Source organism: Cuculus canorus, chromosome 2 (assembly GCF_017976375.1).
Source record: "Cuculus canorus isolate bCucCan1 chromosome 2, bCucCan1.pri, whole genome shotgun sequence".
In the NCBI taxonomy this organism is placed as follows: Eukaryota; Metazoa; Chordata; class Aves; order Cuculiformes; family Cuculidae; genus Cuculus; species Cuculus canorus.
In genome coordinates, this window is record NC_071402.1 from 27,740,853 (window position 1) to 27,765,449 (window position 24,597).

General features: G+C 37.1%; 1 protein-coding gene across 1 annotated transcript; it reads left to right on the forward strand.

Moving 5' to 3' along the window:
* The first annotated feature begins 1,214 nt into the window (after positions 1 to 1,214).
* On the forward strand, positions 1,215 to 19,724 carry CALB1 (calbindin 1). The gene is made up of 11 exons (XM_054057699.1): positions 1,215 to 1,415; positions 1,541 to 1,617; positions 6,240 to 6,314; positions 11,107 to 11,190; positions 11,279 to 11,335; positions 14,312 to 14,389; positions 16,737 to 16,792; positions 16,888 to 16,927; positions 17,021 to 17,074; positions 17,208 to 17,279; positions 17,684 to 19,724. Exons 1-11 carry the CDS (start codon positions 1,334 to 1,336, stop codon positions 17,795 to 17,797), a joined length of 789 nt encoding a protein of 262 aa, XP_053913674.1. The 5' UTR covers positions 1,215 to 1,333; the 3' UTR covers positions 17,798 to 19,724.
* The last annotated feature ends 4,873 nt before the right edge of the window (positions 19,725 to 24,597 follow it).

Consider the following 24,597-nt stretch of genomic DNA (forward strand, 5'->3'; position numbering starts at 1 on the left):
ATCAAGTATAAGGTCTCATGATTACTTAATCGCCATGCCCACATCTTGTTCCATAATGCATACAAGATTTCAGCCACCCAATCTACTAAAATCCCTCTCAGGACACGTCAGCCTTTAACTAAGCATCCACCTCTCATCCTGCTGGGTTAACCATCCTTCTTGGCATTTTACTGTCTTCTGTTCTGCAGTATCTCATCATTTTCTTATCCTCATGCTATACATGAGTCCTAACATACTATTGTCCTACTGTTGCTCATGTCAGTCATTCAACACATGGAGATTCACGGGTTTCCCAGCTGTACTCATCCTCCATCATTACTGTACTACCTACTGTATTTGGCAATGTCCTGTCAGCTGATCATCTTGGCCATCAAATCAAGCTAACTCAGTGTAGCATCTGAGAGGTATTGCTGACAGGGGGAAAGAAGTTTCAGTGCTTCAGAGTACCCAGGTAATCCTAATGACTAAAACGAGTCTTCCCAAAATACTCTATTTACCACTATTACTAGTAAAATACCACATTACCGCATGACAAAAGGAAGACCTTCGTTAAGCCTTGTCAACTCACCAGCCTACTGCTATAGGAGGGCAAGCCTGCAAAGCCAGTCTGCCAAAAACGCATTCTTGTCCAGTTAGAAGTGACTGTGGTAGTGTCCCTCACATCACTGCACTGGGAAAGAAAAAGCCTACTAATGAAGTCTTGCAGGTCTGGTTTGGGGATAGAACAGCAAAAAAATGGTGTAAATGAAGGTGATTTTTTGCACCCCACGTGTTGTCCTATATGATTTCCTTGCACTGGGACATCCTGCAGTGCTTTTAGTTATGCTCTAACATCCATGGCACTTTCCCAGATGGAAACTCAATGGATAAATTGGGAGACTGCGCTCACCTTCCATCCCCCCTGGCTCACGGGCACACCCTCTCAAGGCGAGGGACCCGCAACAATTCCTGGGTCACCCCGCGGTGTCCCTCTGCCTCGGTGGCCTCCGCGGGGCACCAGCACGCCCTCGCTTAGGGATGACTGTGTGTCCCGGGGGCGGGAGGGTGCCGCCGGGCTGGCCCCAGACTCGGTGCCGCCGGCGGGAGACCCTTCCACCCCCCCGTACAGGGCGGGGAGACCGAGCCGGGTCCCTCGGAGAGGGAGGGCATCGCCGGGGGGGGGAGTGGCCCGGCCGGGACGGCCCCATAAATAGCCCTCGGCGGGGCGGCGGGAGGAGCCGTCGGAGCCGCCGCCGCACTCGTCGCCGTGCCGGCCGCGGGCAGGATCAGCACCGCGGACAGCGCCCCGCCAACCCACCTCCCCCGCGGCCTCCGCGCCCCCCGCGCCCCCACCATGACGGCAGAAACCCACCTGCAGGGCGTGGAGATCTCGGCCGCCCAGTTCTTCGAGATCTGGCACCACTACGACTCCGACGGTGACTGCTTTTCCACCCCCGGGGCAGCGGGGGCGCGGGGGGTGGAGGGGGGAGGCCCGCGGGAGGCGAGAGCCGAGAGAGTTTGGAGGGAGCGGTGACCGCAACCGTAACTCTTTCTGTTGTAGGCAATGGGTACATGGACGGGAAGGAGCTACAGAACTTCATCCAGGAGCTGCAGCAGGCGCGGAAGAAGGCTGGCTTGGTACGTTAGCTTTTTGCCCCGTTTTTTCGCCTTCTCTGGGAAAAGCAGAGTTTTCTTGAGCGAAGTCCAGTGCCCTGGTTCCTTCTGTTCTCCGTTGCTGCCCCGTGGTCCGTGCACTTGCCTCACCAGGCAAAGGAAAGTGGCCTCAGTTAGGAAGAGCAGGTTGCCAAGGAACTAAATCATCTGCTTTGGGGAGGTCAGGCTGGCCCACCTCTCTGGTCCCAATGACATCCGATGAGCTGATGCTTCTTACAGTGCTTAAAACAAAAGTCAGTGAATGCTGGACGTTATCTCCTTGTGTTGGATGGGACCTTATCCCATTACAATTGATCTTAATTGATCCAGATATGTATTTATACAAAAAAACCCCAACCAATCAGCCAAACAAACAAAAAAAAAAGGTACTTCACATTAGTTTGACTCTGTTTGATTTCGTACCTAATGGGCAGTATGGGATGAAATGCATTTCTGCCCCTTGGTGGTCAGTAAATAGATCTGCAGATGATTGCGAACTACTTTTTATCCTTCGCCAGTTTTATATGCCAGGAGTAGAAGTAGCAAATCCTGGTAGCTGAAATTGTTCAAAGGACATCAAAGTTTTTGACAATGCCATCTAAAAAATTCTGTGCGTGATTTATTAAAGCACTAGTTATAAATTTTCTCCAAACTAAACCCACATGGGAAAAAAAACAGAGAGAGAAAGAAAGGAAAAAAGGTAAAGAAATTTAAAGACAGAAAGAGGGAAAGAAAGAAGGAGGGAAACAAAGAAAGCAATGAAAGATTCCATGTAAAGATTTGAATTAAAACAGAAGTGAACCATTTTAAGAAATAAATTGCCTTTAAAGTAATTGATTTCTAAAGCAGGTCACTTAGCGTCGAACTAAAATATATAGCCTAATAAAATAAATTTAAATCAACCTCTGCTAAGAGACTTCTGAAGTAACAGAAAATAAAATTACAATTTAAGTGGATGGCATGTATGCGTGGGTGAAATAAATTGCTGCTTGATATAAGAATATCTCCAAATCGAGCAATATATTTTCTATAACTTTGCCTTAGAAGTTGCTGTATATTTTAGAAGCTAGGGTGAAAAATGCATCTTAATTTATTTTGTAGAAAATTGTATCTCATTCTTAATTTTATGAGTGGAAATTTTACATATCTGGAAATCTGTCTCCCAGCAATGCTTCTAATGTTACTGCAGTCTTATTACCAGTTAATTCTTCTTACAGCCATTGGTGTAGGCATGAATTTTCATGAGTGTGAGTTTAAACTATAATTAAAAAAAAAAACCAACTCAAAAAACCACAACAACAAAAAAACTGGGAAAGAAATGTGTCTTTTAGAGGGGAAAAAAAGTCTTTTTTTTTCACAGAAAAGTTTAAACACAACTTTGATGCCTTTCAGATATTGCACCAGAACAGATTTCTATATTGAAGTGCAAGAAACTTAGATATATTCATTAGAAAGAAAATATTGAAGTATATTTAGTATAAAAGTATATAAAGTATATTTAGTATGAATGACGTTCTTAGTTGAAATGCTGATCTACTGTTCAGTAGTTAAAAATTAATTAGAAGGTCAAGGAAAAAATATTTAGCATTTTAAGATCAGATTCTTTTCTCTCTCAAAGTAAGCGTGCGTTTCTTCTTAAAAACAGAGCCTGCTCAAACTTACACAGAGAAGCCTTATCCTTATTTGCTATAAATGTCATCATTTATGTCTCATTTTAAAACAAAAAAAAAACAAAAAAACAACAGCCAAACACAGCTCTGCCTGTATCTCACACAGTATTCTAAAAATGCTCAAGTGCTTAATTAGGTTTCGCTTTCCCATTTCTCCGATTCAAACCTATTTTTGGAGTGTTCTGCTGATATGAGCAACCTACAGTTGCAACATCAAATTCAGTGCTTGATACACAGGCTCTGCCTGTGGTAGATGTTACCTTCATCACTGAAATCTTTTTCTGGAGTATGGATCTATGTCATCTTAGCTTACAAATCTAAGCTGATTCTTGGATTTGAAGGCTCATTTGCCAAACAAGCATCTCATTAGTTCGTGTCTTGTCTCACGGGATACTAATTCAGCAGCTTCAAATTTCTGTTCTTTTGCCAGAAGGGACACATTGAGAAACTAGTGTAGGTTATATGTCATTTCCTCTCTGTCCTTCTTTTAACACCCCAAAGCTTCTTTGTCATCATTAACTTCTGTATTTCAGGTCACTCTCCTGCTGACTATTTTTGAAATATTCAATTATGCATTCTTCATAGCTGGATTTTACATCAGTCATGCCATATGCATTGAAGAATCACATTGATTCTGTCATTGAATAGGATGGTTTAACATTTCCCAGTACCCTTCCCAGCTACAGAACTGTTCTAATTATGTTCTTGTTCTAATCCTTTTATTAATCCACTCAGTAAGCTTGTACTTTCATAGTTGCTTTTTCTCAGCCAGGGCAGTAGCATGCAGCCTGATTCATGCTAGCCCCCAAGAGTGGACATATACCTGGAAGTTTTAAGTCTTGGGCTTTTCTTTGATAAAACACTGTGTCCTTTTGCTTTGTGCATTATGGTTGATCATGAGTTTACCTGAAAAACTTAGAGACATGCTGAAAAAAAACCTGCCTCTTTTTTAAAGATAAAAGCTACATAAGCATGGTTTCCATTTTTTTATTGTGTCCACATTATGCAATACCTTCTCTTTTTAGGTATGCCAGTTGCCAAAAGAAGCTGTGGGGTACAAGTATCTAACACAGAGCTTGATAAAGGGTCAATAGGTGGATCTCAGCTGAGTTATTCCACAGCTGTTCCTCACTTTCTCTGCATTTGTAGAAAATGACAATATTTCTCCACAGAAATGCATGATTTACTAGATGTTTAAGAATACTGTTATGTAAGTGTCTCTATAGGGCCATCTATCCTTACATTTTCAACTCATAATGAAAAAAGCTATTTTTTCCTACAGTTCCACATGGTTGAATAAGTGTCTCTTAAATCTTAAAAGGGGAGACTGAGGTGTGAAGGGCTAGTTTCTTGATTTCAAACTTTAAGCACTGCATCTATATCAAGTTTAGGACCAGACTTGGTTAAATTTAGGACAGATTTTTTGACTGAAAACATTTGTTTGAATAACACAACTCATCAAGCAGCTCAAGAGCAGGTGAAGTGAATACCGAAAAACCTAAACCCTTTCTAAATAATCCTAGAGAACAGGCATCCTGTTTTGTTTAACCATAATTGGCTGTGCCTCCTTCAACGGCTGGACACTGTCTGGCACTGTGGAGCTGTACTAGAAAGATTAGTAAAATATCTAACCAGGACTTATTAAAATACAGGTGTCTAAATTCTCCGTTTTATCTGCTAAGCAAACTTGTCCCCACTTTGGGATCATTAGATGAAAGGTGACATTGAAGTGCTTTTTATTAATAACCACATCTCTAATTAAAGCCATGGCAAATTAGTAACCTGCCATGGATGACTTTCACAGAAATAGGATACTAGGTCGTGACTGTATCAGCTACAAGGAACTGACATTTTAGTTAGCTTTGGAAGTTGAAATTGGGGACAAACTACAATGGACTTTGTACAGCTGAGATTCCCTTTGTCTCCAGTGAGAGAATCACTTAGGTTCTATATAATCAGATCTATTATGGAAACAAAGCCTTTAATTTCCAAAGACTACTTCATCTATAACCACAGAATTGTTCATCATTCTAATATTACAGTAATTCTGATTCTTGCTGCATCTATAAGAAATACAAAGAGAGTTAGAACTTTACCCAGTATTGAAGGTTGATAGCCGCTCATATCAAATCAAGGCATGTCAAGTGGCAGCCTGACACCAAACATTTAGATATTCACCCCAAGGCTGGCAGCTTTGCCATAGCCACTGAGTGAGGATAGCCTTTAGAGAACAGATGTATAAGAGTGAGTATAATTTATGTGAACAATTTTGCTGGCTTTGCTCTGTCAGATTTAATGTATTACTCAAAGTTTTCTTCCTCCTAAATCTACCTCTCTGCATTTTGGCAGTGACACTTTGACTCTGTTTCTATGATAACCAAATATTAAACAGTGAAAAATATGATATGATGAGTTCTTTCAGGATTAAAATAGCATCCATTGTTCAGGAAAAAATCCACTCAAAGCTATGGAAAGGCTATTTTGGTGTTCAGATGTGGTATACTGAAATGTTCCCTATTTTGCAAGATTTTGCACTGCCTTCAAGTTGCTAATTTAAAAATGAAAACTGAGAAAATTGAATAATAATTGCCATTGAACTTCACTGTCATCCTCTTAAACAAAGGAGCTCTTATATGCATCTTTCAACACATCTGTCTATATTTTTTTCATTCTGTAAACTGAAATAGGAGTTCAAAGTATTTAGATGCCAGTCATTCGCACATTTACTGATAATTCACTAGGAAGTAAAATTTATCACAATGATATTATTCATGATCAAAAAAATAATTTAATTTAAACTTAAGGAATGTTGCTGCAGTAACTGTGAGTACTTCATTAAATGTAGTAGATTATTTGGCAGCTAATAGAATATTAAAGTAAGTTCACATACATTTCTTTGTGTCTTGAAGTAATGATTCTCTCATTGCTACTTCGTAGGATTTAACACCTGAAATGAAAGCTTTTGTGGACCAATATGGGAAGACTACTGATGGAAAAATAGGAATAGTTGAGGTAAGATGGTTACTTTATAACAAAAGACTGACATGTTTATTTATAGAAAATACATTTGGCACAGAAACATAACATGTAATGTTTTTGATTTTTTGTTAGACAGAAAATTTCTTCCTCTGTCTTAAGATCTTAAGTATTTTTTCACTAAAATGTTTTCATTAACAAAAAGTAAGGTATTCCTTACCCTTCTTCAGACATTTCACTACGCTTTATTTAACTGCACATTTTATTCTGTATAAATAAACATCAAAAGCAATTTATATCTCCTGCAAATCTGATAAAAACTTTATTTTACAAATTTAAATTGTGAAAGGTAAATGTGATTTATTCTACCTATAATTTTGAACTGTCACCACTCCTATAGTGAGAATAACACACAAGTGAACGCAGTTGGGAAATTGTTGTATGTAGTCTATTCTAAGGAAATATATATATGCCAATAGAGCAGGTTAATCTTGTTAAATTTAAACAAAATTTTAAGAGTAGGTGTGTTCCCACTTGTGAAAGATCAACTTTTCTTGCAAATTCCTTTCTTGAATTTCAGCAGAACTTCAGACAGAAAATTTCTATATTCCTTACTGTCACTTACTAAAAAAGGCAAAGATAACCACCCTTTCTGCACATACAGTGGCTCAACAAATGTATAATTTAGACAACTTACTAGTTAGGAGGAAAACATTGTATTTTCTCTTGCTTTTGCTCTTCAGTGCTACAAGTCGAAAAGGAGAGTTTGATGGATTACAGCTTGAAAAGTCACTTTTTCAAGCCTAAATCTATGATTCATTTGTGTCACTCTGAGTGCAGTGAGGCTGTGAGTTTATTATTAAATGCTATTTAATTTTTTTTTCTGATAATAAGAAATCTGACCTAAAGAGATAATTAAGAAATGGCTGGAAACAAGCCAGGTCTGCAAAATTTCTACAGTGACCAGCTTTGGGTCAGTAGATAATTTTAAAATAGAGGACTGAATTGAATCTGTAAAAGTCAATATGAACTATCACTGTTAATATAACAGATTATTTCAGGGTAGTTTTTTCCCTCTGTCACGCTTCTGATTTGCATGTACTTGTTTAAATGCATATGTAATTATGACTAAACTATCATGGAAATATGAACAGTTTGTTTCACTTGCAGCTATAATTGATCCTACTTAACATTGGTCAAATAGTTCTGCATCTGAAAAGAACTAGTATTTATTTGGAGCAGTGAATTGTTTGGTTTTGGACTAAAAAATTCTTATTAATTTGGTATTCTTATTAATTTGATATTTTCAAATACATGCAATAGCAAGCATTGTATGCAAGAAGAACAAGTAGACAGTGACTGAAAAAGACCACATTTCTTTGCTTAGGAAAGATAGGTGAAAGCTTTATCTTTCAAATTATATTTCTGATTCTGTTATTAGGATAGTGGCTAAAGGTGAGCAAATCTGATAGGGCCTGGTATGATATGGTATGGTATGGTGCTCACCGCCCCCAGTGAAGTGCCAAGCATTCTCAGCATCCACAGAAGCCATAGAATAGTGACGGTACCAGTTCAGTGACTGAAGGGACTTTCTCCCTTAATATAGCAGTTTCCTAGCCCAATAGCTGTATTTTATTTCACTAACATCAGCATGAAGCTTGATCTGGAAAGTGCTGATGGGATTCAGACGAAATACGTTGTACATGCAAAGCAGCATAATATTAAAGTTAGTATTTGGATTTGATTCTCCTTCCTTAGAAATAAAAATGTCCAGGAATTACAAATTGCTGACACTTACATAGTACATCAAATATTTTTTCTGAAGCATGTGAATGTTGTTTAAAAAAAAATTATCGTAAAGCCATTCAGACTCCCAGCCATCTTAATGAATAGCCCAGCAGAAATAGCAGAAAATGTCCTAGCGAATACTGAGTTTTCAGGAAGAGACAGAGATTAAAAGGAGGCCTGGGTGGCTTCATAGAGGAAGGTGTGGATTTTCAACACAGATTAAGTGTTGATTCTGTCTTTGCAAGCACATTGAAGTTAGTTAACTAGTTTTATCCAGTGCCCTCCAGCTAAAGATAGAGTCTGATCTGTTCACTTGTTTGTCATTGTCTAAGGGACCTTTAGTTCACTTTTTGTGCTCATTCATAATAACGCTTATACTAAAATGTGGATGTGAAACCCAAAGTTTCAAAACTCAGGGCTGTGGGAATTCCACATTCAAATTATATGAAGCTTACTGCTGCTGTAAAAATAACTACTTATTAGCCTAAAATATTCTTTGTACTCTCATTCTCCATTATAGGATTTTAAAAAGCAATTTCACTATATTAGGTGAAAGGAATTTTAAATAGCGTTAAATATCAACTGAATTTACTCAGAGAATGAATTCTAGAAAATAGTTTTGATTTTGTTTTAAGTAACAAGAGTACTTTTTCTGCTAGGTAACCTATAAAGACATACCTCAGCCTGCAGCTGAGCAGAGAGGAGTCATGCCAGTTTCAGGCATTGTGGTTGTCCTTTATTACTCACAATGCCAAAATAGCCAACATTCTCCATAAAAACAGCAGAGCTCACAGAAACACTCATTAAACCACTATTGCTGCCATACACAAACTTGTGGTCTACACTCTTATCCAAACACACTTATGAAATCACCCTGTGCATATCCTCACGAAGAAGTCTTCATTACAAATAGCACAAGGTGTCCGTCTTTACTCTCTGTAGTGTAACTGGGAAGTTAAGCCCATTTCCACACCATCTCCTTATCCTTTAGTAATGCAGAGTTTTCCACGGGAAACAATTTAATGCTATTTGATGCATGAGCTTGGAGAACTGGACTTCCCTTTAGCTATATTGTTTCTATTACACTGAAATGTATGAGAGAAAGAAAGCATGAAGGTCTTTTTTGTTTAGCAAAAGCCTCAGCTAATATTGGATATTGAGCTAGTACCTCTCTGTAATGTAACAGCTTGTGTTTTCCCCGGAGATTTACAAAGGGTGAGAGGTATAGCTTAAAATAAGGTAATTTTATTCTAGATATTCTGTACCTCAAATACAGTTTGGAATTGCTAGGAAGCTTTTAATGATTGTTTGGAAAGTTACTATTTTACATTTACCTTTGCAACTTGTACTATTTTACAGCATGTTTGCAAAATTCACCAATTAGCTATAGATGTCCCACAAACAAGGTCTTATTTATAATTTCCTCACATGTAAACCCTTTCCCATCATCATAATCAGTCCCTTCCTCCAAACTATTATTATTATTATTATCAGTTCTTCCATTCAACATTTGTTGTTGAGTAGGAATGTTGATTTCCTCTAAAAATCAAATCACACTTGTCATAGGAAAAATAAAGACCTTTTTTTTCCATTAATCCGTACTAAGTTACACATACTTAGTTATTGCATATGTAAGAATATGTACTTACCCACGTGTATATGCATAATTTATGTGTAATGCATATGTATATATATAATGGAGTAGGTTTCTGAAAGCTGCTGACAAAAACACATTGTTTAAGTTGATTTGGTTTGGTGCTCAGAGATTTAGCAAAAGCACTCAGAACGCTGATGGGCCTGACAGCCTGTCATCAGCTGCACCATTTCTGTAAGGAGAGTGCTCTGATGTGTCTTTTCAGTTGTGCCAACGCTTAAACAATATAACTGATTCCTTGCACAGATAATTTTAGAGAAACAAGAGATCTGTCTCCATCCCCTTGTTGTGCCTGTAGAGTGGGAGGGAGAGCTGAAGTCACCTACGGCACCACCGGAACCCAATAAAAAAGCCTGAGCAGTTAGGCAATAGCACTGAAATAGGCATAGTGTGAAATGTATGTAAAAAAAAATAAAAATAAAAATAAAATTTTTAAGATGGGGCTCCAAGAAGTCTGCAAATGTCAATTTTCATGAAAGAACACAGCTAAGAAATCTGTCTTTCTCCATTTTCTCTTCCTAGTAAGCACAGCTGGCCTATTATTCAAGTAAAAAGTTTTCTTTAATCAAAACACATTTTATACATTTTCAAGACAGAAAAAAAATATTTGGCTTTTGTTAAAAACAAATCATGATTTCACACTAAATTATACAGCATACTCTCCATCTTCTACATTTGTCATTTGCCACAATTGAGTTATAGTAAATGAACATTTTCAATAATCAGTACAATAATGTCTGATTTTAAAAAAGCCTTTTGTAGAGCAGAGGCATTGGAAGAACCACCCCTGATTTTGCAGGGCTAAAAGCCTTTTTGATATCTTTCTGGTATTTATAGCTCTTCTTGAACACATCTCTGTGCCTGAAGAATGTTGACCTGTTGCCATCCATTTACCCTCCCCAATTTCTTTTTTCTCCTGGGTTTTCCATGTATTTTTCTATGTACTTTATATGTGTTCTTCATGTCAGTCTTCCTTTTCCTTGGTAGCAGACTATTTTCCTCACTTTCTTAATGCATCGTCCTTCACACTTACCTTCTAAACCTCCTTATGTTATGCTTTCCCGTCATGCCAATACCAAGGCTTTCACCACAGATCCTAACTCTGCATGAGTGATTTTTTTTCCCCTCTTTCCCCATCTACCTCTTTAGTAGAGGTCTGTCTCACTTCCTCTCTCAGAATTCAGTTCTGTTTGACCTTGATAAATATGGCAAAGCTGCAAGCCAGAAGCCTTTCAGAAGCATCTTCCAAACATTTCGGCTAAGAGGATCAAGATTCCTATGGGGCCACAATAGGGCAGTATGACCACAAAGTATTTTGTACCCTTTTAAAGGCTCAGCTGGACTTAAGAAGAATCAAAATTTAATCTTTCTTAAATTCTGTTACAGCTTGCACAGGTATTACCGACGGAGGAGAATTTCCTGTTGTTCTTCAGGTGCCAGCAGCTAAAGTCAAGTGAAGACTTCATGCAGGTGCAGTATGAAAAGTTGCCTTTTGTAAAATCATCCAAGACTTACTTGCCATAAACATAGCACTAAAGCTTTCATATTCTGATTGCAGACATGGAGAAAATATGACAGCGACCACAGTGGCTTCATTGATTCTGAGGAACTTAAGGTAAACCTATACCCATGAGTACATGCCATGAGCATAGGTGTTCGATTACAGCCTGTACTGCTGTTTCTTCAGATATCCACTCGTGCATGTTTTTGCATTTCAAACATGACTGAAAAGCAATATGATTAGCTGATGTTTTTATTGCCAGTAAATTATTTAAGGTGAAACTCTTATCTGATCAATTTTTTAGCGATTTAATTCAAATCAATGTTTATCTCAAGTGACTCAAGGTATTGAGTACTCTGCCTTAGAAGTAAGATTAAGAAAGCAAGATAAGCCTCTGAAAGCTATGCTGTTCTTTTTTTATGTATATTAGGGAGGAAGGCTCTTTTGTTGTTGTTTTTTTTTTTTATCCCTAAGGGCATTACTACCATTAATCACTCTGCTGTTGGACAGATTATGCTTTCTCAAGCATCATGTCACCCTACAGTTTCCACCATGGTACTATTAGACTAACACTACTGGAATTGTGTTGCTGCTGCTTGGTTAACTTGGTGGGATTTTGCTTTAACATACACAAATAAGAGGAGAATCCAGATTATTCCATTAGCCATTTTAGCCTTGCAGAGTTAACAAACCTTAAAATTAGAGTGATTTACCTCCCTAGTCATAACACTAACAAAAATTTGTAGATGCTGATTCATAGAGTCATGGAGTGATTGGCAGAGACCTCTGAAGATCATCCGGTCCAACCACCTGCTCAGGCAGGGACACCTAAAGCCAGTTGCCCAGGACCATGTCCAGCTGGCTTTGGAATATCTTCAAGGATGGAGACTCCCTGGGCAGCCTATGCCAGTTCTTATTTACTTTCCTGATCTTCAGAGGGAAACTCCTGTGTTTCAGTTTGTGCCCATTGCCCCTAGTCCTGTCACTGGGCACTATCTTGGCTCAATACTCATTGCAAACTCCCTTGACTTATTTATATTCATTGATGAGGTCCCCCTGAGCCTTCCCTTCTCCAGGCTGAACAGTCCCAGCTCTCTCAGCCTTTCCGCACAGAATAAATACTCATATACAGCAAACTCTGAGTAGAAAGGTGCCATTTTCCATGGTTCCATTACACTTGATAAGTTACTGTAGTTTTAAACTCATAGCAGAGAAAGACCTAGAAGTGTTTATCCCTCTAATTTGGAATATTTTACTTGTATGTTATTCTAAAGAACTCCATAAGCTTTACTAACCAAAGCACCAGGAGATGAAACTGAAATCCTTATAGCTCTTCTGTTACAAAGAGGAATACATATCACAAAATTCATGGGTGTTTTTCCCTTTTCCCTTCCTCCCTGAGTTTGGTATCTGTGAGGTTTGCCACGGATTCTACCTCAAGGTAAAACTCAGGCAGACAAGCCCATTCTTTCTGTTGGCTGATCACAGTGGGTTGGTGTATTTAAAGTTAGTAGGATCAGGAGAAGGCCGTGCATGTAGAACATCCCAGCTGTTAGACAATGCCTTAAGGACTGTTACTAGCTGCTATAATTTAAAATAGACTTAAAAAGGCAGGGCTGATTGAGGATCAGCTGAAGATTAAAGACATTTTAACTCCATCTCTAATGGTCCAATCTCTCTTGTGCTGTGAAATTTTGTCTGTCTCCGAGAAACAGGCTGTTTTAACATGTAGAAAATAAGACATAAATGTCCAATTTTATTTCAAGATCATTTTTTCTTGATAAGCCCAAGCATTTTAAGTATTTGCTATGTAAGAATACACCCACTTACAACATAGTAAGAGAAATCTAAGCTGGAAATCAGGAAAACTTTCTAACAATAGTAACGGCAGTGGAATATGCTTTCTAAGGGGGAGGTAGACTGGCCTTCACTGTCTGTATTTAGCTAAGTTTTGGCAGTAGCTCAGATCAGATAATAACTCAGGCAGTTTAGATATAGAGATCCTGTCCTGAGACACGCAGGTGGACTGGACAGCTTTTCAATATCCTTTCCAGTTCTATTTTCCATCAAAACACGTGTTATTAAACATCTCAATAACGTCCACTTACAACATTGCGGTCATGTTCTTCATATACTAACAAATACAAACTACCAGGAAGGCCTTCTAGTGTGGAGAGGACAAGACTGAAAGAACTACGGTAGGTATTAGTCATATGACTTATTGACATGATTGCATTCAAGTTCAAGAATGTCATCTACATACAAATAGATTTTCTTATAACCTACCCCATTTTCTACCTTGAACTGTGGCACAAAATTTCACATAGATAATGACACTCCAACTAATGACAGTAATTAGATACTTCATTGAGCACTGACAGGCATTCAGACATCTCAGGCCTTGTAATGCTCTTGTTAAATAAATTATTTCTTTTTTAATGTCACAGATATAGTGCAGAAATTTGAACCACTAAATGGGTGGAAACAATCTTATTTTTTTAAGTAAAAATGTCTTGTATTTAAAATCATGTGTTACTATATCAAATTCTCATTCAAAAAATCCAGTGAAACTGGCTGCAAATATTTAAAGTACAAGATGCAAAGGAGCAACATAGGTTAACATTTACTTCTAGCATCGGGTACTGCCATAGGCAAGGAGAAAACTTGATTAATCATTAATCTTTTTTGTAAAATTTTTCCTATGTTGCAAGAAGTGATTAGGCATCCAAGTTTTCAAGGAGGCTCAAGGTTAATTCGTTTAGTTTACTGATAGAGCTGATAGCAGTATATTTGAAAGCCAAACTATTTTTCTCCAAATTCACAATACAACGAACAGTATCCAACACAGAAAGTTTTCTAAGTTACTTTTTCCAAATAAAACTGTGCAGTATACTTGAATTGATCAAAATAAACTCTTACATTCTTAGCTTTTAAATTACTACTTCTTTCCATACTTATTAGGAACTTCAGTACTAAGTAATAAAGTGAGCGTAAAATAGTATTTCCCACTACTTAATTTGAAGTTAGCAAGTCAAGCATTTTATACCGTAGATAAAAATTCACCTATTACTCTCCCGTTTATTTTAACAGAGCTTCTTGAAAGATTTATTACAGAAAGCAAATAAGCAGATCGAAGACTCAAAGTTAACAGAATACACAGAAATAATGGTAAGAATATTTACAGGCATATTTCAACACCACTGCATTAATCCAAATTCTGTTTATCTTTAGCCACTTTAAGGCTTCAAATGACCAGGAGCCCTACCAGGTCCTAATCAGGCAAACTATGTCATTGCAAGAGAGAGGGCAGTGGCATCTAGCACTTCAAGTACTTCTGCAGCTGCAGAGCTTTTGATGAGCAGTTTGCAGCGCTGCTTAAACAAATGCTCAGGAATTTTGAATTTTCTTGGTATTAGGCCATACCAAAGTATGGTGCAAAAAAAATTCCCTTGTTTTGCCTCTCTGTGCCTTTAGTTGTAAAACTGAAGTCTTCACAGTCCATAGGAGAAAAATTGTAAGATTAATCGAATTATTATCTTTAGATAAAATAGAATTTGCATTACTTTCTATGTTTTGCTTTTTTGTGGTGCTGTAGTGTTTGTATCTTGTCCTAAAAGCCATCACCGTACGGTGGCTTCTTATCAGATTTTCAAATATACTTTCCTTCTCTTACCTTCAAAAAAGGAGAAACTGATGTTTTAGATAAACACTAGAACAAAACTGCCACTTCCCTGGCCTTAAATCACACTCCTTCCATCCCACTGCTATGGTGCTTCATGGTAGGGAACACTATTGGCTTCTCAGTGGACATTTCAGGAAAAAAAATCTCAGAATTCTTGTCTTCATTAAATGTATGACATAACATTTTCTTGTTTTACCAGCTTGTTTTCATTCTAAAATATTTTTATCAATCAAAAACATGCTAGGCAAACACACTAGCCCTTAAACTGTCCTGAGAATGGCTGATCAAAACTTGTGGTTCTCCTGGCCAAGGTCTGCTGGTTTGTCCTACCAGTATAAACCGTTTTCCTATAATAGTCACTGTTTGCTTATGAAGATAACATATATCCTTTTCATTCAGGAGGCTTTTTGACCTTCATCTTCAAGTGTGCTCTTTAAGTTCTGGCCTCTGCAGAGAGACATAGCAACAGCAATAAGAAAGAAATTATAAGGCCGTGTCTCCCCTAATGTCCGCAGAAACTAGGAAAGAAGACTAATAGAAAACATACGGTCCTGAGCAGCTGCTGGCCATGGCCAAGTTATCAAAATACAAAATCTGTTGACTTTACACCTGCGACTGCTTTCCTTCCCAAAAGCAAATCTCCTTGCATGGGAAATGTTAAAAGTAACCAAGGTGTTACGCAGAAATAGATGTTTATAAAATTGGTCTCTTTTCTGGTCTCCTTTGCCATGTATTGTGTATTAACCAAGTAAAACTGGGTCTTTTTTCATGGCATTAATTCAGTCTTTAAAAGGATATACACGTATCTCAGTACAGGATGCTGCTTTTCCTCTTATCTAAAAATTACATGTAAAATTACTGTGACTGAAAGTGATGGGATGGAGTGTGGGTGGTGATGTTTTCAGTACAATGTCTAACAATGTTTTATACAATTTGCTGCTTTTGTGACTCTTTTATACAGTGAAGGCAAAATAATACTTGCAAGTAGAAAAATGGAACTATACAGACATAAAAACTGGAAGAGGAAGTCCCATGCAGGTGTAACATCTCCATCGACTTCTAATAATGAACATAATTTGTTCATGCCATTGAAGCAGCAGGAGCTCATGCTTTCAAGGGCTCAAAGGAAAATACTTTAATGCAGTAGGATGATTAAAAATTATTATAAATAGCGTACACGTATTTTGTCAAATTACATTAATATCTTTATTTCTATCATTTAATTAAAATTATTTGGAGACAATTAATTTCCCGTTTTCATACCATCAACAAAATATGCTCATCTACAGCATCTGTTCACACTTTTCTAGAAATATATCACAGAAACAAAATGTGGTCGTTACTAAAATATTTAGACCTAGCAGCCAATTGAATGAAATGCCTATTATTTTCTGCCTAAGGAATTGAATGTCTTGGATTCCATTAAACTTTACCAGAGTATTGTTTCACCTTTATGGATAGAAAATAATTATGTTATTATCAGATCATGACATGAAGTCCAAAGAAAAATGTTATCATGTCAACACTTCTCTCATTTATAAATAATTACATGCACAATTCTCATATGGGACATTCATCACCATAGGCAATTTAAGACCTACCTTACAGTAGAATCAGGATTAGGTTTTTATCAGGTTTTTGCAGTAGAATTAATTACTGTAAACTACTTCTTCAGTACTTTAAATAAATGTATTAGAGAACAAAGGTGACAGATTAAAATCTGGGGCTGTAATTTCAGCATTAAATAAATTGAATTTAAGTTTTCCAGATAACTTTTTTCTTCATTATGTTGATTAATTTTGATTAGCAATGTAAAATTATATATTCTTTCAGCTCAGGATGTTTGATGCAAACAATGATGGCAAGTTGGAGCTTACTGAACTGGCCAGGTACGTCTTCTGTCTCTTTTCACAACAAATATCATGTACCAATCACTGTGATGGAAACAGTTAAATATTTTGATTCTTGTTTTTTCTCTCTGAAGACTACTCCCTGTACAGGAAAATTTTCTTATTAAATTTCAGGTATGAATATTCAGATTTTTAAGGTAACCTGTTACCATCCATTACACATAACTGGTGCCATTCACAGATCTGTTTTTTTCTTTTGGCATATAGGGTGTCAAAATGTGTGCTAAAGAATTCAATAAAGCCTTTGAGATGTATGATCAAGTAAGTCTTCAAAAAAACCTTTTTATTATTTGCGTTATTTGGTGTCACTTATATTCTCAATTTGTGCAAAACTAGCCTTAACCTCTGACATGAAAAATAAACCTTTAAAGTTATCTTTAATATTATTTTTCAGGATGGCAATGGCTATATAGATGAAAATGAACTTGATGCACTGCTGAAGGATCTCTGTGAAAAGAACAAAAAGGTAATACTAGAGGGCTTTTTTCCCCTTAGAGATTAGATTTAATTTGGATTTTAAGGACACTTTAATCCACCCAATTAAGATAAATATAGAACTTCTAAGTCATAATTCCTGAAGTCAAAGTACAACTAAAAATCTTGGCAGAAGTCATAGCGGTGTGAATCCTGCAACAGGGGAGCTGTGATTACATAGCAACACTGTCAAAAGCTTGCTTCTGAGATGGAAGCTATCAGCAATCTAACATTTGGCTACAATATGGTTAACATGAATATATAAACAACATTTGCAATGTGTTACCGTTGGATAGACTGAGAATACTTTTTTTTTAAATTTTCTGCCATTGGAAGCAAACTTGTTCATGCTGGTAACTAAACAAGATTATAAAGTATTATCTGTTCTTTAAATAGGAATTAGACATTAACAACCTTGCGACATACAAGAAAAGCATCATGGCCTTGTCTGATGGAGGAAAGCTCTACCGAGCAGAACTGGCTCTTATTCTCTGTGCTGAGGAAAACTAGAACTCTTCTATCATGTCCACTTAACTAGTGATGTACTCTATCTACACAATAACTGTGCACTATAAGGGAGTAGGCTGTATTTTTAAACTGCATATAGAAAATTAGCCAGGATGTGTGGCACATTCCTTTCAGTTTGTTTCTATACTGTTTGTAATGTACAGTTTTTGTAACAATAAGATTGATAAAGAGAATGTCTATGTTTGGGCCAGTCTGTATATTCAAAAGAAACTAAAATATGTCAGGGTTGGTTTTGGTTTTGGGGTTGGTTTTTTTTTTCTGCTTTCATAAACACAGCTGGAAAAAAACTAAACCTGCTGACATTGCTGTGGTCATCATATCCTTTGACACTTGCAACATTTCTCCTTGTTGATCTACATAACAAAAAGGTCTATGGGTCTCTTTCCTAATTACAACTAAATGTTTTTTAATGCAAAACATCAACAGATTGTTTATATTTGAAATTGGAAAGAGATGTTAGCATGTCTGATTTCCAAAATTTACCAAGGCTCTAAGAACTATTTTCAGTTGTCAAACCACCCACCTACAGGCCTGTGCTCTCTGAAGTTTTTCAGTTACTCTTCTTATTACAAACTCATAGCATATAGACAATGCATTTATCTGGAATAGGTCTCCATGCAGTAGCTGACAAAAATATAGCAGTTTCAATCTAGCTATTTAACTTTACTGACTTTAAACATAGGCACTTCAGAAATAAATGCCTTCAATCTGTCTTGGAATCCTGGCTAAATGACAGGTAGTTTAGTTAATACACAGATTAACATATGATATTATGAGTGTACCTTTCATGACTATTGCTGTGTCAGAGAATATGACAATCCATTTTCTAAACTATTTTCACATTTTGCAGGTTATAATTATTCTAGTAAATTGCTGTTTTTACATCATATTCTGTGTAATCTATAATTAAATTTAATATCCTAATATTTTTGGTGTCTAGTTTGTCTATCTCCTGAATATTTTTTTCTGTATCATGTAAAGAACAAAACAACTATTAAAATAATGTGCCTCCTCGGACCTTCCACTGAATTACTAGTCTACAATAATAGTATTAAAATTTAACTAAAAGAAGCAAAAGTACAGATTTTATACCAATTTAGTAATTTATTTTACTTGGTGGGCTCTGCTTTTTATTATGGTGGAGGGTATTTTCTAAATGGAAATTATAATATGGAAACAGCCCTGTCTTCTTTCATCTTTATTTCTCTTTGGCTTGGCTCCCTTTTCAGTTTACATCATTTTCAGGCCAGACAACTCCATGAATGTCCAAGCTGTAGCTCCCAGTATGTACTGGTGTAGGAAGGCAACTGGGCTGTGTATTAAAGCCAATAAACCTATATGGCCTCCATGTACAACATTCTTTTAGAAGCAATGCCAGGTTAGCAGAATAGCTACATGCAACTTCTCAGATGCATCTCTGTGTCTTATTTAACAAGCAGAAGCAAGTTCATTGTATTTGAATAGCATCTCAAATGATGAGGCTCAGATCCTTTAAGAGTACAGCAACTGAAGCTCCACTGACATGAGATTCCTCAGGTGAACTCAGGCAACTAAATACCATTTCAGGAATGGTCTAGTGGCCTTGGACTTTCTCCAGCCTGAGCCTTGGAAAGTTAAGGAGTACATGGTGCAGGATGAGGCTTTGCTGAAAAAAGCCACAAAAAAATGTAATAAGGTTAAGGTAGCTCATTCTCACCACTTTACTTTCACTCCACGCACAGTGATTTAACTTCTCACTGGCTTGTTCTTGTTTCTCTATGCAATGTGAAATACAATTGTATATGTTAAGTGAAAGAACAGTGACTCTGAGTATCAGTACAATAAATTATTTATATTGTTCATACTCTGCACTTGAAACCCTGGATTTTGCCTTATTTTAACATTCCAAAAGCGTAAAGGTAAAGGAAAACCACAAAAACTTGTATGTAAAAATACGTTACGGCTAAAATTGTTACAGTGGAAGATGAAGTGTTTAAAGTGTTTTGACAAAAAGATATCACAGAAACTGGAGTCTGTCTTCCTGTCTTCACATCAGTAAATTACCAGTTCACAGATCTGCTCTAAAGTCACCCTTCTGCTACTGCTGCTGCTGCCCACCAGCTGGCTCTGCCGCAGATCACCACTCACAAAGCAGGTCTCGGTCACCCACGGGCAGAATGTTCCCTGCAGTTATTTCTCATAAATAAAACTTGTATTAAAAGACAGCAGTTTAAAAGCCCAGTTCTAGCAAAGGCGTCTACTATGTCAGCACAAAGCAAAGTGTAGCAAATACACCTAAGTCAAAACTACTGCAAAACCTCCAGGTCTTAAAATCTCTATGACGCTCATGAGCAGAGCTCTTGAAAATGTCAGGGTTGGGAAAGAAAGAGGCTTGGAATAGTAAGAGAAGTGATGATAGGGAAGACAGCAAACTTCTGGTAGACAGTTGGTGACCAAAAGAAAGATTGAAAATAAGGTAGTAGCATGCACAACATTTAATTACATGAGGTAGGGCACGTATACCATATTCCTGCTAAACAGAGAAACTGTCTGACAGGTAGCTACATGGGATCTACTTTACTGAGGTTGTTAACCATTTTACTGTCTAAAAATACACACTTTATTTAAATAAATACTCAAACTAATAAGCACTCAAGGTAATAAATACTCACAGTCCTACAAATCGCAAATACGCTGTGCAACATTTTAGCCCGTTCTAGTATAAATATGTGCCGATGAAAACATGTTCCCTATTCAAATCAAGTAAGAAGGTGATTTTCTATTAATTTGAAAGCACAAAGCACTGAACTTCTACTAATCCTCCAAGAAAAAAAAAAAATGCAGTATCCATTACGCCCTTTAGAAACCTTTGGCATTGCAAATGCCATATTTGCTGACAGATCTAAACCTTAACAATATCAGGTCAGGCATAGTGAGTGCCTGCTTCCAGCTGTGCCCACAATCCAATCCAGCAGTGCACCTTAGGAGCCAATCATAATCCAAAGTCACTGCCCAACTGGCAACTGTGATACAGACCACTGCCTGTTATGGAGAATATCATGCTAATTTTCACTGATGATTTAATCAGGGTTGAACACAGGCCTTGAAGCATGCCCTTTGGCTTGTGTTCTCTGCTGCACTCTTCTATCCTGAACCTTTCATGCATGGTATCACAGCACCAGTCTAATCCCCCCATGTTTACAATTTACTTACTTATCTTTGAAAAGATTACCCCAGTAAGCTTAAGAAATTTCTAGACAGCATATTCCATGTGTAAATGTCAAATACACATAAGGATGCTGACACCCAGCAGTGCTTTTACATAAAATTAACCTCATCTCACAAAATATACACACACTGCTGCTAGCCTCCACTTAAACTAGGATTACGTCTTTGTTTCATTAGACAATGTTAGCTTTTTCTGATTAATTTCCATTTGGCATCTTGTGCATTTATACTAAGTCCTCTTATCACACTCATGGTTATAATCACTGATTATGGAGGCAGACCAAAATCCACACCTACTTGCTATATCTACAAGGAGGCTCAGAATCCATATTAGAGACCCAAATACACATAGCCTGATTTTCTGAAGTGCTAAGTACCTCCAAATCCCTCTGATATCAACTGATTTGTTCTTCACTAATTAAAAACAGGCCAATACAACAAAACCCCAAAGATAATTTTATTTTACTGCACATTAATATATAATATGAAAGATCCAGGCTTTTACTTTCATTAAAGTGGGGTTACATGTTTAACAGCTACAACAACAAGAAGCTCCATGGAGTTACAGAAAGCTACAAATTTCCTTGCTCTTCAGTCAGGATGTGAAAAATGGGAAAGATAAATAAGCAGTTCACGTGCCAATGAACTTGGGAGCCAGTACAGACAGATAGGTCCAATACACACACAAAAAATAAAGACACCGTGCCTCTTAACACAACTACGATCACCTTCAAAATAGTTCACTTCTGAGATGACACACAGCTCCATAAGATGCTGTCAACCTTCAAAGCAATTCTGCAGATCATTCTCTGAAAGGCTTTTGAGGATCTCTGTTGGTTTTGCTTTCACGTATTCTACTGACAAACAAAGGGTTCCTTTGAGCACCGACTGGATCTTTGGGAAGAGGGAGCCAATAGGACTACCTCTGGTGAATAGGGTGGGTGCTCAAGCACAGTGATGTTACCAGCTGAAAACTGCTTCACAGGCAACGCGTTGACATACTGACATTTTCCAATCAAGGGTAAGAAGATGTCTATATGTAAACACATGTCCACACGTACTGAATGAAACAATTGACTGGAGCCTTGTTTCACCATGACAGGTTAGAGGTATAGGGTTAGTGTAATTTTTACTTTAGCTATAGGGTTAGTCTCTTGGTTCCCATTCAATACAGTTAGTCTTATTTTTATTTTGTGTCGAACCTCATACAGTTCCCTTAAATTGTGTCATCTTGTGCTTGCAAAGCAGGTTCTCAAATTGGTAAATAATAGCAATGTCCTCAAGAGTAATGAATAGCAATATTTTCATCAGTTCTAAAATATTCAAGAAGAGGGAATTTCCAGGAATAGGAGAACCAAAGATTGACAGTTGTAGCATCATAGCAAAGAGGTAATACAGTTAATCTCTTTCATTTGCAACCTCAAATTATTTTCATAACTTGTTTATAAGTTTGTATTATAATACATCACCACTTCTGCAGCACAGAATTAATATAAGTAACAGACAGGTTCAAAAGCAGTAAATCATCAACTGAAATAAAGAGAGTTATTTCAAGACCTATCAAGCACACAGGATGTACTTTTCAGGTGAAAAAAGACAATGAATCCTCCTTTGCAAGTGTCTCTCAGCTGAGTTCATGGAGGTGTTAACACCTTTGACTGATGGGTCACAAAAAATTTATTTTAAACAAAGGTATTTGCATTCCAGGAAAATTTTCCTTGTTATCCATAAAAACTAAATTGCCTTTGCAACCCTACTGACTCTGTTAGTGATCTCCAATGTATACCATCATCTTTTTTCTGAGTCATCCCACTACTTTCTTGTCTAACTTCTTCTCAATAAAATTATGATGACACAAAGCAATATTTTTTTCATACTCCTGTTCCTCGTGTCTCTCTGCCAAGCTGAGGTGAAATCAGGCATGTAATAGCCCTCAGGCAAATATGTTAGCATAAGACAGTCTGCAGATTGGGGATCCTATCTCCTACCATTTTTTCTGTGTTTTGAGTAAAGAAATGACTATGCTTTATATCAGTCTGTGATATACAACTGTGATGGTCTGCACAACATAAAACTGAAAACATGTTTACAGATTGGACACCTCTTGAGATTTAGGACGTGTTATGCCTTTTGAAGAACAGTTTCATCCTCAGGAGTATTTAGAATCAGGTTCTTTTGGAATTTCCAAGCCAAGCCAGACACCACCTGGGTTAGGCTACTTTTTCTTGTCTTTTTTCCTGAGGCTCAGATGTCATGTACTGCTATTTTACTATCAAACAATTAAATTGTATTTAGGTAAAACATAAGCTTGAGATGTTCAAGATTCACCTCTTGAGGACAAAGTTCCCCTACTGTCCATAACAGGACTAATACCATCTTTAATGAAGGAAACAAATCCAAGCCGGACTAACTATTCCATTCTCCTGCAGAAGTGGACAGCTAAACCAAACTTAAGTTTTTTGACTTAAAAAGGTCTATACATTAGGAAATATTTTATAAACTCTCCAGTAACGTCACACTTTAAAATATTATATGCTCTTTCTAAAACCTGCATCAACACACTGTAAACACCTTCTCAAGACAGAATATTCAGAATCTAAAAGCAATTAACTTGCACAGTTTGAAACGGATGTCATTGGTACAGGCAAGATAAAATAGACTCTATTCTTATTATAGATCCTCATTAAAATTTAAAATGTGCTTTCTGGTTCTATCATTGAATAACATATTTTAAAATGTTTCATTGTCACTTTACAATTAATAATTCATTTAGCTTTGTATAGTAAACAGGTAGAAGATAATTCAGAAGCAATACTCATTTCTGCAAGTTATAAATGCTCCATTACTGAATAAAGACACAGTATCTATTTACAAAACAGGTTTTAAGAAGCCTACTTTCATTATTCTGACCTTATCAAATAAAGTCCGCTGTCCCTCCCCCCCCCCCGTGAAGGACATGTTCCACTAACTCTGATGGTTCAGAAAAGAGCTCCAGTCTTCAAAAGGTTCGTTATGAATTAAACTGAGTTCCTCCTAGATACAAAGTTGGCCTAAAACTCTCTGATAAGTAAGACAGTAAAGGAAAGACAAAGAATTTTTCATTTGTTAATTTTAGGTCAAGGTATTCACTTTAAACTGTGAAAGGACTTGAACTTCTTTAAGTACTTTTCCACCGCCTTTTGCTGTGGAAGAGCAACACTCCTGAACTGAGCTCTGAAAAGTTTATTTTCTAAACAAAGAACATAAGACAGGCAAAGCAGAATTACAGTGGTGCTTGACCCAGAGAACAGTGGGTCTGTGTGTTTAAAGCCATGTAATGGATTTCTGGCATGTACTGTCATTACATTGAAACACTGCGGTACCTATTGCTGATACACCTGGAAAAAACAAATTGCAGCAGGGCTAGACTTATCTCCCTTTTCTCCTCTATCCTTCCTTCTCCATTTCATCCTTCCTCTATCAAATAAATACCTCTGCTTTCAATATATAAAAAGTCCTTTAAATAGCATGTAGGATTAAACAAAAAGTAGGTAAGATTGAAAAAACAAGTATCATTATTATTTTATATGTAGAGA

Coding starts and splice junctions, on each gene's coding strand:
- CALB1 (XM_054057699.1), top strand. CDS start 1,334: ATGACGGCAGAAACCCACCTGCAGGGCGTGGAGATCTCGGCCGCCCAG. Junction 6,315..11,106: donor GAAAAATAGGAATAGTTGAG/GTAAGATGGTTA, acceptor ATTCTGTTACAG/CTTGCACAGGTATTACCGAC. Junction 17,280..17,683: donor TCTGTGAAAAGAACAAAAAG/GTAATACTAGAG, acceptor TTCTTTAAATAG/GAATTAGACATTAACAACCT.